This window comes from Haliotis rubra, unplaced genomic scaffold (genome assembly GCF_003918875.1).
Source record: "Haliotis rubra isolate DU_JTF1 unplaced genomic scaffold, ASM391887v1 Scf881, whole genome shotgun sequence".
Lineage (NCBI taxonomy): Eukaryota > Metazoa > Mollusca > Gastropoda > Lepetellida > Haliotidae > Haliotis > Haliotis rubra.
The window spans coordinates 96,802-112,828 of record NW_025767614.1 but is presented as its reverse complement, the minus strand read 5'-3'; the positions used below and the strand labels follow the sequence as shown (position 1 = coordinate 112,828).

The 16,027-nt window shown below is 37.7% G+C and overlaps 1 protein-coding gene and 1 long non-coding RNA gene across 2 annotated transcripts in view; both read left to right on the top strand.

Annotated features, from left to right (window-relative positions):
- Positions 1 to 16,027, top strand: part of LOC124263431 — a 119,759-nt gene that overhangs the window by 95,398 nt on the left and 8,334 nt on the right. Inside the window, 12 exon segments of the mRNA XM_046698064.1 lie at positions 200 to 349; positions 1,338 to 1,444; positions 3,088 to 3,132; positions 3,412 to 3,555; positions 4,039 to 4,095; positions 4,098 to 4,133; positions 4,790 to 4,930; positions 7,241 to 7,301; positions 8,221 to 8,369; positions 12,385 to 12,465; positions 14,771 to 14,963; positions 15,567 to 15,709. Of these exon segments, the coding sequence (XP_046554020.1) occupies positions 200 to 349; positions 1,338 to 1,444; positions 3,088 to 3,132; positions 3,412 to 3,555; positions 4,039 to 4,095; positions 4,098 to 4,133; positions 4,790 to 4,930; positions 7,241 to 7,301; positions 8,221 to 8,369; positions 12,385 to 12,465; positions 14,771 to 14,963; positions 15,567 to 15,709 (1,307 nt within the window).
- On the top strand, positions 8,473 to 10,745 carry LOC124263434. Its single transcript, XR_006894841.1, has 2 exons — positions 8,473 to 8,798; positions 9,160 to 10,745. It is a non-coding gene; the product is annotated as an uncharacterized LOC124263434 (long non-coding RNA).

Sequence of the window (16,027 nt, the reverse complement as noted above, 5' to 3'; positions counted from 1 at the left end):
TCAGATTTTTTTCGAAAGGGTTACTTATAAAAATTACAGATTGCTCAATAATTTGGTTTGGGAATTAATTGGAACAAGGAACTTATGGGAAATACGGTCTTTTCATGTGTCATTCAGTTGGTTGTGATGAAATTAGAAGTATCTGGCAACATTGATATCTTTAGAACGGGTTTTGTAGGTTTGTTGTTGTATGTCCCAGGTGTTCCGAGTAACGGCGATGCCTCCACCACACCCACGCCCGTGGTCGTCAAGAGTGGAGGATCTCAAGGACCGCCTGAAAAACCAGCGAGGAGATCCCGGCCTGAATCCCAGAACCTGAACAAGGGGAGAGAACTCACACAGGCACCAGGTAACAACATGTGGTGTAATTTTATCACATAACGGTTGAATGAAATAGTATTTTCTCATGGTGACTCCAAGTTAGTCTGTCATACAGACCCTGAAGTAAATATATCCAAGAAAGCCCACACAAGTCTAGAAAATGTGGCAAGTCTACATTTCCTCAGCTTCAAATGAAGAAAGTCTCAGGGCTCCTTTTCATTATATTTTTTTGTTTTCACTATGAGCTTTTTTCTGTAAAATATGTTCATTTCAAAGACTAGTTGTTATTCTAACTCCAAGTACACAACACTAAATAGAGGTGGAAATTACCACAATTGTGGTGTGTAGGACTACTTCATGTTGGGTTAGGGGAACAGTCATCTAAGGTGCTTTAAGTATGAATTACATATACATGTCATATATATCAGAAAAGAAATAAAATTATGACACAATATTTTACAAGCTCTACAACACTTTAATGAAAAGTACTTGATCAGTTATCATTTTGAAAATAAAAGGGAACAATATTGGCATAATCTTTGTTGTGATATTGTTTTCTTAGTCCAATTAATGAAAGATGGAGTGAATACAATTCAAAGCTGCCAGGTGTATGCATTTTATTTTCAATTTATTTTCTAATTGGGTCTATTTGTTTCTAATAATGAGCATCAGTAAAGTGAAAAATAAAAAGGTCACAATGTGAACCTTGGTACGGCTAGATCACTGTTGACGAGAGTCTTGTGTGTTTTAGGGTTGAAATGGGTCCACAGGAATCTCTGTATGTCATGGTCGGGTTGATGACTTGGTTGATTGTGTGTCATCTGCCACTATGACATGGATCATTGCTTACAATATCGGTCAGTGGATTGTCTGGCCCTGATTTCATTATTTAAAGGCTGCAATCATTTAGCTGGAATATTGCTAGATGCGGCATTAAACAACAAACAAAGAAACACTGTTGTAGAGACTTCTGAATTTCATGAACTGATGAAGTTATGGTGTCATTGATCTTTCAGGTCCCCCTGTAGCACCAACCCCCACAGACTCCGGCGCCAAGCTGAAGCAGGAGGACCAGGAAGATGATGAGGTCACTCCCAGGATCAACCTTCGCAACTGGGACCCGGTTAGATACCTTCTTCTTAGACATTTCATGCTGTTGTTGATGGTACCCGTGAAGATCCGGGTTAGAATTGATCATGTTTGTTGTAAGAGGCAACAAACGGAATCGGATGATTAGGCTTGCTGACTTGGTTGACACACGTCATCGTATCCTAGTTGCATAGATCAATGCCCAATGGTCATGCTGTTGATCACTGGATTGTCTGGTCAAGACATGATTATAGCTGGAATATTATTGAATGAGGTGTAAAACTTAACCCACTTACTGCTGTTGACGGGGCGGTGGGGTATTCTAGTGGTTAAAGCGTTGGCTCGTCACTCTGAAGACCCGGGTTCGATTCCCCACATGGGTACGATGTGTGAAGCCCATTTCTGTTGTCCCCCGCCGTGATGTTGCTGGAATATTGCTAAAAGCGGCGTAAAACCAAAACTCAGTCAGTCAGTCAGTACTGCTGTTGACAGATGCACTTGAATGGTACTATATAGTTTGATGATTACCAGATTTGCTGTCATAAGTGCACAGGGCATGTAGAACATTGACAAAGGGGGAGTTTCACAAGTAAAAATTTTCAGTTAAAGAGCAGTAGTGCACAAACTCTTGTGATAAATCTAAAATGTTTTAAAAGTAGTTACAATACAGTTACATATCTCTTCAATATTGTGATTTTCTGTAATATGCATTTAAAAATATGGATGGTCATGTAAACATTCAGTCCTAAAATAGATTCATTTTGAGGTAGTGAACAGGTTGTTCTTGAATTCCGTCAGGGTCAACTAATTGTTACAGGGCTTAATTCTGTCAGGGGTGAACTGTCAGGGTCAACTAATTGTTAATTGTTAACAGTTACAGGCTTAATTCTGTCAGGGTGAACTAATTGTTACAGGGCTTAATTCTGTCAGGGTGAACTAATTGTTACAGGGCTTAATTCTGTCATGGTCAACTAATTGTTACAGGGCTTAATTCTGTCAGGGTCAACTAATTGTTACAGGGCTTAATTCTGTCAGGGTCAACTAATTGTTACAGGGCTTAATTCTGTCAGGGTCAACTAATTGTCAGGGTCACAGGGCTTAATTCTGTCAGGGTCAACTAATTGTTACAGGGCTTAATTCTGTCAGGGTCAACTAATTGTAACAGGGTTTAATTCTGTCAGGGTCAACTAATTGTTACAGGGTTTAATTCTGTCAGGGTCAACTAATTGTTACAGGGTTTAATTCTGTCAGGGTCAACTAATTGTTACAGGGCTTAATTCTGTCAGGGTCAACTAATTGTTACAGGGCTTAATTCTGTCAGGGTCAACTAATTGTTACAGGGCTTAATACAGTGAGTATGGTCAAATGAGTAATTTGACAGGTCTTTGATTGAATGTTTATGTAAACTTTCCTGAAAGTAAAATATGAATATGTCTTTAAATATTATTGATGAACAAAAATATCAAGATGAATTGACTTTGAAAAGCTTGTACAATTTGATTGATGTAAGGTAGATACTGTATATCAGTATTCATCAGCTGTTATGATAATGGTCACTATTTTGATTTTAGTTAGTTATATCCTGAACAGTATCTTTCACTCTATGCACCAAACTTTCTCCATGTTGACTGTGTTAAGGAGGGAGATGTTTACTAACTGCGATCTGTCTGTTCACAGAGTGCGGTACTGAAGGAGGTGTATTCAGTGCGGCTGATGGAAGACGTGAGTAGGCCACGGCATCATTCTTGGCATGTAGTTAAAAGATTTGACCAAGACCTTGGTTCAATTGCTGGATAGTTCATGAGTCAAACACAGAAAGTGGATTGTCTCTTTTTTGACTGTTATGTCCCACTGCTCAGATTTGTAGTGGACAAGGGGAGATAATCCAAAGTTCCCTACATTGCATTTCAAGTAAAGGGGATAGGTCTTATTTCAAGCAGCAATAAACATACTACACAACCAAAGATTTCTGATTTTTAAAATAATTTTTCTGTACTGCAGAATGCCGAGGACATCTCTCACCAGTTCATCGCCATGGAGGGATACATGGAGAAGTTGCCAATGAACAAGAAGAAGTCGACGTTGCTGAAGACATGGAAGAGGAGGTTCTTCAAGGCTGTGGACGGATGGCTCTACTACTATGAGGTAGGGATGACATACTTATAACAATGGACAGATGCTGGTAGTGTTGTCCGAACTTGACATAAATTCACATTTGCACCAAGAAATGTATAAAGTGTATTTTACTGTACCATCATTGAAACAGTTTTTTCTTAAAATGTTGGAAGTAATGTTTCAGTGCATAATTATATTTGTAGATAAAATTTCTTTTAAAAGACATTGACATTCTAGGCATTGACTTTGAATAATAATGATGATCATGATACAGTCATCCCTCGCTGTGACGCAGGTCTGCGGTCAGTGGACAACCCCCTGCGTTATGGGACACATATTTTTGTATAACACCAATGCCAGACCCTTATGTACATAGATTGTACAGGACATAACTAGGACAGGACATACTGTCACATCTGTGGTTAACGCATCCGTGGACATTGACTTGTTCTCAACTCCCTTGGAAGTATACAATCCAGCTGCCTGTTATCTGTATCATGTTGTTTCCTACAGTCCAGTAACCGGGACAAGCCGAGCGACACGGTACAGCTGATGGGGGGACGGATCGACGAGAAATGAGCAACAGAATCCTCGGGATCGACGATGGAGTCAGTGTTACATTCAATATAACATACTACTAAAAAAAACTAAGAACACCCATTTTTTTTACATTTGAATTTCATTGCTTCATGGCAAGACAGTTTAACTAGAGTCCTTTGCACAAAATATATCGTGGCCCTTGATTCTGCTGAGTTGTGTGTTTCTACTTGATTGTTTCAGTATTATACAATTTATAACCTTTTCTTATTAGTGCCTGCATATTTTAAAATAATTATTGTGTGAAGAATTTTATCCATGAAGTGAAACCAGACAATTTGCTCAAATGGATTGTTTTTAATAGCGTTAACTTTTTTAAAGCATGAAAGTAAGACAAATTGTTATTTTGACTGAAAAAGATAACCCATTGAGTTCGAAATGTTCAACATTCTCTTTTTGTTGTTAGATAACCCTTCAACACTGTATTATGATGAGAATATATGATACAGTTTTCTTTGTAAAGTAGAAAGATTATTTCTCCCACTTATTCAAAGATAACACTGTTTGATGTTTGATTATCATGCATTTTATTACTCCTGTCTTTGATAGGGATGTTAAATAAAAATGAAAATATTTCTAAATTGTATTTACAAAAAATAATCTGACAGTAGAACATTCCTCACAGATGTTAAGATGGTAAGATAACATGTTTGTTTTGATGGTACAGAGGGGCAAGTTCCTGATGGTGCGGTGTCCGACGGAGCGTGAACACGGGCAGTGGAAGTTGGCGCTGGAATCTCAGACTGCAGACAATACTAAAGCCAACTACATCCGCCCCGCCCTGAGAGCGAACCCTCATCCCCAGAAGGTGGCCCACCCCCTATATAGCACTCACTTTACTGTTGTCTCAGGTTGAGGGTAATCATTTTGTCACTATCAGCTTGCTGGCATCGTGGGCTCTGGCTTGCTGTTGACTTGATCATGGCGATGTGCATGTCAGCACGTTTTGTTTGAATGGTGTTGCACAAGCATGGAAATGTTTTGTTGTTAACGCCGCGAAATGAAATGAAGTTTGAGAAACTTGAACAAAACTAGGAGAGGCTTTGAGACATTTGGAGCTTTGAATGATTTAGGAAAATAGATGTGTTTTTTTATCTAGAATGCTGTTGATCACTGGATTGTCTGGTCCAGACTCGATTATTTACAGACCGCTGCCATATCTCAAATCGCCGTTCCCCAGTAGCTGGAATATTGCTGAGTGCAGCTGTCAATAGTGAAACTAAACTCACTCACTCACTATATTAAAATCATTGTTCTTGTAGTGTACTTTGGTGGCAAAATGGCATAGATTTGATCCATGAAAAATAGTTTGATCATGCTGATGAGATTTATGACTTGAAAGTCCTTTGCTTCCATCATATTTTCATTGATTGGGAATGTGTGCAGATATATGTTCAAGACATCTTGAACAAACTAACCTTACCCAGCATTAATATTACAGGCGAGGTATTTTATACCAAGCTTTCAGCGTTTAGGTTTGAGATACAAGTGGATCCGAAATCCACAGCGTTTCAAGACTACACCTGAATTTCCATCACATCCGGCTACTAACACGACTAGATGGTTAGTAAACATTTGGACCCTCCATGAGCTTTGAATGATTTATACGTAGAAAATATATTAAAATCGACCTGCTGAAGGTCTGGGTTAGAATTGATCTTCAGTAACCCATGCTTGTCGTAAGAGGCGACTAACGGGATCAGGTGGTCAGGTTCGCTGTCTTGATTGACACATGTCATCGCTTCCCAATTGCACAGATCGATACTCATGCTGTTGATCACTGGATTGTCTGGTCCAGACCCGATTATTTACAGACCGCCGCCATATAGCTGGAATATTGCTGAGTGCAGCGTAAAACTAAACTCACTCACTCACTATATTAAAATCATTGTTCTTATAGTGTTCTTGGTGGCAAAATGGCATAGATTTGATCGAAAAATAGTTTGATCATGCTGATGAGATTTATGACTTGAAAGTCCTTTGCTTCCATCATATTTCATTGATTGGGAATGTGTGCAGATATATGTCTGTACAATTTGATAATCAAACAGCTGTAAGCCTTGCACTCTGTAAGGTTTTTAGATGCGACATAGTGCATGGAATGAGTGCATGTTCGTAAAGAATTTGACAGCATTTGAATTCTTTAGGTAGTTTTACAAAGGCTAAAAAGGCCATAACATGAGATAAACCACTTTAAAACGTACCTGAATTTAATAGTATAGCCTTTTAAGGCTTTCTGTCTTGAACAGTGTCAGTGATCTTTGCCTCGGAAAGGGTAAACTTTTGTGTGTACTATGTCCAAGCGGTATGAACTTTGGCTTGTTTTATATTAGTGTGGTATTTGTGACTTATTGCAGCATGTCCATGCATGGAGATTCCATGAAATAACAGGAATACTGGTCAAAGTGGTGTTAAACCCAACTCACTCACTCACTCTATGCATGGAGATATCCTGCCTGTTTACATTTGTCTCCCTTTAGTCTTGCATCAACTAAAGCAGAACATTGAAAGTCGGACTCATTTATCAAGTAAAGTCTGTTTAGATAAGACATTGTATACGGTTACATAAGTTTTTTCCTGTGATATTCCACAATGATGATTTCCTGTGTTTGTATGTAAAGAATCACAAATTACAGGGCTACAGATAAGGGACATACAGGCGCAATGTGCACCTAAAAATCAATGAAGTATGACAGTGTTCATTTTGAGATATATATATTCTATGGCAACGGACTGGTTTACCAAGCAATATTTCTATAAACCAAAACCTAAGTAGATAATGCCCAATAACAGACTTCTATTTCTTAATTGGTGTAGTAAGATGGACAGGGCTTTGTTGCTGCATCAATGAATGTACAGTTATTTAAGAATCAACATCAGTATGTTATTACATTTATGGCAGGAGTAAAATCCTCTGTGTACACCATGCATAAATATGCTAGGCAGGTTGAAACTGTATGCACACCTGGTTTTTGTATGTACCTCCATAAATGCAAGACATATTGGCATCAATTTCTAAATACATGTTTTGTGCGTTTTGGGGACAACCTTTATCAATACATATGTAACAATGAATTTTCATACATATATAACATTTTAGTCTTCTTGTATTTGACAGAAAGTTGTGATCATTGACCTTGGCAGCACGTCGGTACGAGCCGGTATACTGGGTGACAAAGGTTGGTATACAATGTGTACATGTCATTCATTTAATTAATTACCCAAAACTATGCATACATTGTTGAAGATGGCAAAGTTGTACTGACAATAGACGACCAACTCCACAGCAGGACCCCCTACATACTAAGGGAGATAATTCAATGTTATTCCACTCTGTAGAGTTTTCTAAATTCCTTAAACTTTGAATGACAGCAATGATGAAGCTGTTTCACACACCAAAATGTTAGTTCAAGAGACACATCAACATTTCTAACCATGTTTGTTTTGTTCCTTAATCATTAAATTTTAGGGATAAAAAATTTATTTAATGAACATTAAGTTCATGGAAACATCGCAACAAACCAGGCTGCAAACATTGCATAGATCAGTGAAATTGTATTTCTAACTCTGTTTCTAAAGATACTTTCATCAGTGAATTTACTTAACAAATATTTTTTGGACATGATCATCCAGATAAGATTTGGGGTACTGCTGAATGTGAAAATGAATGTTGAGTGGATATTTCATTTTCCGTTACCCATAGATCACTGAAATTTACTATTTCTAACTCAAACCAACTTAAATATAATGGACATGATTTCTAAAAATCATATCTTACTCATCAACTTGATAGTGAATTCTACTTTTTATAAATATATTTTTTATTTTAAACTTTTATGATCTATATGATAAAGATTATTATTCTTAAGTGTTTTTGAATGATAAATATTTGCATGTAACAGATGTTCTTAACAAACTTCTTTAGTCTTGTATATTAGTGTGTAGTGTATGAATGAATTAATATGAATTGTTACATATTAACAATTGTTTTAAGCATGTCTCTTTGTGGACTTCACATGACCACAAAGTAATATATTCGTATATATATTTCCGTATATTTTTTACTTTTAAAATGATTGCCTGTATTTTCTTCCCCAGCAACCCTGCCCATGTTGTTCTTCCCAAGTGTTGTTGCAGTCCACAAAACAACAGATGAGTTGGTTGTTGGAAGCGACGCCTACAAGCCAAGCGTCCGGCTCCAGTCCGTCATCTCGCACCCCATCAGCCCTTCCAACAAAGTCGACAAGGTGAGTGTTTACGCGAGGAGGAAGGGCATGGTCATGTAGTAGGCTAGTGTTTGTTTGTGTGAGGGGTGGGGCAGGGTGGGGTGGGGCTAGGTTTCCAGTAGTGAATTGTCACAAACACCTCTGGTGAAGGGTTAGGATTTCTTTTTGCACCAATCTTCTTTGAATTTTCTTTTCTATTTTTATTTTTAATGTATATTTTATATCCCAATTTAATATGTAAGTCATTATGGGACATCCACATTAAAAATAAAATACTTTTATATTAATTTGATGTCAGTTTTAGATACAGTATAAGATAAGGTTAAGCTTGAATTATTTGTGAAAAATTGTTATGTGATTTATCATATGTATTTATGAACTAACAATTATAGCTAATATACTAACTCCATATAATGGATTCTAATATACCTCAGATATGAGCCCAGAGAGGTGAGGTGAGGTGGGGTGAAATTGGGTTTAACGTCGTTCTTGAGAATATTTCGCTCATATGACGAGGTGCATGCGTGTGTATGTGTATGTGCGGCTGCTTGTACTAGCCCAGACTGAAGCTGGTTTTATAGTGCTAGCCCACTGAGATACCATGCCGCAGTGAAGCATGAATACCCCAGTCAGACACATTATACTGACTCCGAATCCTTGTTGTACCCATTAATGCGAGCGCCAGGCAGGGACCAACAAATACCATATTTTAACGTCTTTTGGTATGACGCGGTCGGGGATCGAACCCGCGACCTTCCGCTCTCCGGGCGGACGCTCTAACCACTACACCACGGAGGCGGTCAAGAGAGAGGTTATGTAATGGTTGGTAGAGAAAATAAATACTGTTGTACTAAGTGAGTGAATGTTGTTGTAGACCACTCTCACCAACACTACAGCTATATTATGACAGGTAAATAATATGTCTGAGCCAGTTGATCAAGGGATTGATAGTGTGAGCAGCGACTGACATTGTAATTACGTGATGACAGTAAACTCGATATATCGTAACTACCATATACCTGTTTGAAGTACAAGCTACATGGTTCCTATACTACTCTTGTAGATGGTCTGTGTTGTGTGCTTCTCGTTGATGTGTAGTTTTATATTTAAGTGTGGGCTTATATCTGAGAAATTGTGTTATTTGTCAAACAATAATACTGCTGTACTAGAAGGGCCTGCATCTATGCAACAATCTGCCACATGATGTACTAATGTCACCCAGATATAGTATATAATATTCACTCATCTCATACATCATATTCGTCACACATTGTCAATGATGACACAACTTGTGTTATTTAAGAATGCACCAGAATTATTCTCATCATGAAAATCATGATTTCACATAAGCACATGTTGAACTGTTATTTTTCTTTCCATGCACATGGTCAGTTGATTCCTAGTTTTTAATCTTCTGTATGGTTTTTCATTTATTTATTTAGTGATGTAAAACCTAAAATGTTGCACTGTGAACATATACCACTCAATAAAGTTAAGGAACATCCAAGTTTTTCACATGACTATAGTAAACCTGTCTCACCATGATTAACTAATAGTTATGTGAAAACCTTGGCTGTTCTTGACTTCTTTGAGTAGTGTATATGCAGGAATGATAAAACTCTTCAATGTTTTTGATAAAAACTGGAGTTATGAAAATTGGTTTATTTGAAAACTGAAAATAAAAAGAATTGAACAGGTTTGTGTTGCACTTTGACAGACCTGTTTTTATGTTTTTACTTTTTGGAAGTTTCATCAAATAAAACATGTAGTAACATTTCAGGTTTTACGTCTAAGTATTACATGGTCATTGTCTTGTCTTGAACACACTTGATAATAATATTTCTGCATTGGGTTTTAATTTCAAAATATGGAAATCAGGTGAAAAGCACAAATTCTGCTTTCAAGCACAAATAATTCGCACAGTGATAATTCACTAAATTTGGATAGTTTCACTAACAGCTGTCGGATAGGATCAGAAAATGCTGATTGTTGATTACAGAATAAAGATGTATTTATCTGAAGTTCATAAATATTTGTTGATTCATAATTTATGTGCGTTTGTTCAGTCAGATTGTAGTATAGGATCTTGCTTTTATTGTAGAACATGTAAAGAAATAATGTATATAATTATTTCATGAAGGACATGAACACTTCTAGTATTAATACATTATGATCTCTTTTATCACTTGAAATAATTGATACCCTTTGATATTATTGGAGTCAGACCAGATTAATTTCCATTTTTCACATTCTCTCTGTCAACATGCCCATGGCCAAATTTGAAACATTTTCATTGATGATTTGAGGTTAATTTCTTAGATCAGGCCAGACCAATTTTGTTTCTTGTTTTACAGATTTTTGTCCTCATTAAACCTAAAGGGAGGAGGGAGAAAATATTTTAAAAATCATGAGTCAAAGTAATATTCCTTTTAAATACAAAATGTATTTTACTTAGGGCAATTTATGAAGTGTATATGGGGGAAAAACAATCTAAAAAAATGTTCATGTAAGTTTACATTTTTTGGCTAAAAATTAGGATTTTAATTTTTGAGCAGGGAAAATTAATTATATTTTTTCTTATTCTTGAAAAAATATGATCGGTGGACCCGTAAAACAAGAAATAAAATTGGTCTGGCCTCATAAAATAAATGAATTACAAATGAATAATGAAAAACATAGCAAGTACAAAACAAAGAATTTAAAATTGTACTTTTATTGGAATAAGCAGGAAATTATAATGGTCTCGCTTCATTAGTGATGTGACATAGAAGACAAGGCAATGTGTAGTGATGTAGCTGTTTGTTTCTGAGTATCCTTGTTGTTGACTTGTTTGTTTCTGCGTTCTGTTTCTAGGATCACTGTATTCTCCCTGTAAGTTGCATGCCAAGCAGGCTCACAGCGCCGAGCAATGATAAGACTCTTCTCATTACTTTACACCAGAACACCTTTGCCACCACCTTGACCAGGCAGTTGCCATGGTTACCTCACGGCAAATAATATACCTGTGTTGTGAATGATCATGTTGAAAATCTTTAACTCCCACATGATATCTCTCCAATCGATGATCTGATGATCTTTTGCAAGTTTTATCTGTCAACCTTTGTAAACTTTGAAAGATGAATCAAAATGAAGGAGACATAGGTTCTTGAACCAATTCAATCTCAGGGCCTAGATTTTCGAAGCTCTCTTAGCGGTAAGATAGTCGTAAGTGCCATACATTAACATTAAATTATCTTGGCGCTAAGAGAGCTTCGAAAATCTAGGCCCAGGTCTTTAAAATCAGAATCAGAAATTTCGATCCTAATGAAAGAAAACCCACAGACAACACAGATATTGCTTTGATGATAGTTCTCAGAAGGGACATACCAACCACCCCAATCTAACAAAAGAATGCACGGTTCTAAAGTAATAATGTCAGTGTTTGAAAATGATTCAGATTGATTTCTTAAAAACCTTTGGATCAGGAATTTGGATTGTTACAAAGGAAAACCCACATTGAACACAAATATTCCTGGTATTCCCTTTTGCCATTGTGTTCTGAAAGACGTCAAACCTGCTCTTGGAACACAGGTGTATATTCTGCCATGGGTGTAGTGTAAACCTTGCCGTTTCTGTGTGATGCACGGAGATTTTTATCAGTCAGTTATCTAATCGTCAAAATATTGTTCTGAGGTCTTCAATTCATCATGTCATTACACATTTGTTTCATGTTATTTCCATATCATTGAGGTGGCATGCCTTGCTTCAGTCTTATACTCATGCTATATGTTTATACTCCCTATGAATAAATACTCATATTATCCATCAGCTATATTGCCTCATTACTCCATGTTGGAGGATGTGCTTCATCAGTGATTGACTCTCACAATGTAACAATTTATCCCTGTAATCGCTTATCTATTGGTGTAAATCTTGATCATTTTCCTGATATTTGGCAGAAATGTTTTAAGAGTAATTTGTAAACATCTTATATAGTTATAAAATTAAGATTTGAATTTTTGTGATTGTTGAATTCAGATTTTGATTATTATTTCAGTTCAACATTGACAGCAAACAGATGCCAGCTGTGTTTGACAAGATCTTTAAAGATCTTGGTGTCAACCCCTCACAGTATATGGTAAGGCTTCTTACTAATAGCACCTGTGAAGATCCGGGTAGAAAAGGTCTTCAGCAACCCATGCTTGCCACAAAAGGCGACTATACTTGTCGTAAGAGGTGACTAACGGGTTCGGGTGGTCAGGCTCGCTGACTTGGTTGACACGTCATCGGTTCCCAATTGCTCAGATCGATGCTCATGCTGTTGATCACTGGAATGTCTGGTCCAGACTCGATTATTTACAGACCGCCGCCATATAGCTGGAATATTGCTGAGTGTGGTGTAAAACTAAACTAACTCACTCACTCACTCTTAATAATAGTAGTAATAATAATAAATATCAATTTGTATTGGGCCTTTTTTTTTTGCAAGGAGACTGACGCGAGCCCAAACTAGGTCACAGTCCATTTCAGCAGAATGTTGCCAAATGTTCATAATTGTGTACCATCTTCTTTAAAAAGGGTTTATTTGTTCCCTTGCAGGGTTTCACTGTTTTATAAGTTATAGTTAGAAAAAAATTGACAGGTTTTCGCTGTTTTGTATCCAACAGCAGCCACCCTGACCTTCTGACACGAGTAGGCTAAATCGACACATTTGCGATCTATTCAATATGTGATTGTACTCGTTGAAAATAAACAAATCTTTACAAGGGGTTGTGATTAATAAAAACTCGCCACCAAACAAATTTGGAAACTGTTGAATTTTGTTTTTCATACCGTTTTCTACAGTACTATATTGTGGTTTGTATGCGATTCCATTAAGCTTGAGCAGTTTGGTTTCATCCGCGCATTAATACAGATCAGCTGATTTAGTTGTAAACACTTACATACGAAGATGCTGCTTTGAGTTCATAAATACTAGTTTCTTGGTTTAATTACAGAATGGGTAATAAATAGAAAAACCCACAATATACGAATGATAAAGATTGAAATATGTCCCGAGTGAAATTAATGTTCACTTGAAAATTCATTTCACGAGGGACGTATTTCCTGCAATCACTTGTACCTCGTGGGTTATTCTCTAATTATTATGCAGCTGCTATTACCACAGAACTTCTTAGCGTTAAGAATTCCCATTCCTTAACATACATTTACTCCAGATGTAGCTATTTAGATCAGTTTGGAATTTTCAAAACCTATTTTATTAAAGGTCATGCTGACCTTCAAGCAAATGTAATTTCCTAATTAGATCAAGCTGTATTCCTTTGAGGAATATTTTTGGGGGCATTTCTGATGAATATTTAAACATGCAGGCTCCAATTAAATAAGCAAAAACAGCGTTTATGTTCTTGATTAAATTGTGTTTTTCACCCAAAGTGATGCAGGTTTCACCCAGGTTTGAAGTGGACAAGACAGAGTAGCTACGTAGCATGAGCAATAAGATGCTGAATATTTGGCTTATATTATTTGGCCTTGATAAGATAATGATTGGATTCTCTTTGTCTTTACAAGACAATTTTTATTGTCCCTAACTATAGCCAAAAATGAGTGTGTTCCCTTTTTAGCTCACCTGAAAAGTTTTGTTCTTGATATGTTTGTTTTCACAAACTTGAGATGAACAAAAACATGTGCTAGAAATTTGGTTTAAATAAATTTTCCATTGGAAGATAAATATTTGATTTTCAGTATCAGTAAATATGTATTTATCATGACCTGTTTTAAGAAACTTTGACATGCTTTTTGTCATCAGTAATGACAACCAAGTATTTTCAAGAGGTTGGAATCTGATTTTCAATATGGATGCCAAGGCAGCCATGTTAGGCAAGCTAGATCCTCTGTACATCATGACCCATGGCTGTCAATTGGTGAGATAGATGCTACAATGGCTGCTGAGGGTGACAGTGAAGTTAAAATGTAACTTATGCCTACCTAACTACCGGTAAGCACATTGATTGCACTCAACTATCCAGCCAGCCAGCCAGCCAGCCAGCCAGCTAGCCAGCCAGGGATCCACCCACCCATAAATCCACCCATAAGTCCATCCATCCATACACATATCCATCCATATCCACCCACCCATCCATCCACCCACCATCCAACTACCCATCCATCCATCTACCTATCCATCCATCCCACCAACCATCCATCCACCCATCCCACCATCCAACCACCCATCCCACCATCCATCTATCAACCATCCAACCATCCACCCGTCCGTCCATCCATCCACCCACCCATTCATCCGTCCATCCTTCCATCCACCTATCCATCTATCCATCCACACATCCACCCACCCACCCTATCCACATTCATCCACACCACCATCCACACATCCACCCACCCGTCTATCCACACATCCACCCACTCACTGGCTGACGTATCTACAGGTGATGATCAGCACCCCACAGAGTCTCGGAGACAACCTGCGGAAGAGCCTGATGGAACTGTTGATGTCACGTCACCAGGTGGCAGGGGTGTGCATGGTGCAGCAGTCACTTCTCTCCCTCTACTCCTACAATGCCACGTCTGGCATCATCGTCGACATTGGGGAGAGGATAGAGATCTTGCCCATATTTGATGGTAAAGTTAATAAACAGAATACTTCAGTTCCTGGTATTAGGTTCCTGCAAACACATCACATGGCATGTTGCTATTCTTTGAATCAATTTTTGTAATTTTCAGCCTCTCAAACCTCATTGCCAGTGAAGCTAAATATTACACCAGTCATTGTCTCACTTGGATTATGTCGCACTGATTCTATTGGCTGTGCCTGGAATATGTTAATAATAAGAATGGTTGATAACAACGGTAAATAAAGAGGACAGATACAATGGTGGGTAGAATTGTTTTTAGAATGGTAGATAACTGTGGCAAGTAATGATGGTAGATAACAATGGTTCACATCAATGATTGGCATATAACAATAGTTAAATAAGAATGGTAGATAACGATGGTATATGACAACGGTTGAAGAGAATGGTCGATAGCTATCACTGATAAGAATATTAATGGCAGATAGCAATGGTAGCCAACAATGGTTTATTAAGGGTTGATGACAATGGTAGAAAACTATGGTTGACCAGAATGGTAGGTAACACTGTTGAGAAGAATGGTAGATACTGCTGGTTGATGACAGTGGTAGGTAACAATGGTTGGTGATGCTTGATCTGTATCCCCTGCCAGGCTTTGTCATCGAGGGTGGGATGGCCCGTCTCCCGTACGGAGCCCAGAAGGTTCAGGACACGCTGCTGCTCTCCCTCCTAGCCAACAACTACAAGTTCTCCTCGTCTGTGGAGAAACTCCTCGTCAGATACGTCATGGAGAAGGTAGGTCAAGGTCAGGCAAGATGGAGATGGGTTTGGTTTCAGAGTGACAGCATGCCGAGGTACACCACACACGCATCTATTTATAGATGTATGAGGATATCATATCACCATCACCTGTTGCATTTTACCATAAGAATTGCTACAGCTACACATATTGTATATGTACAGAATGATTGAAGTTCATGGATGCCAAGTACTTCTTTCCTTTACAAGTTCTAAGGAGGCCAGTCTTGGTTTTGACAAGTTGCTCTTATTATTTATAGAGAAAGTGGGGTAGCCCAATGATTAAAGCATCAACTCATGGACCCAGGTTCGATT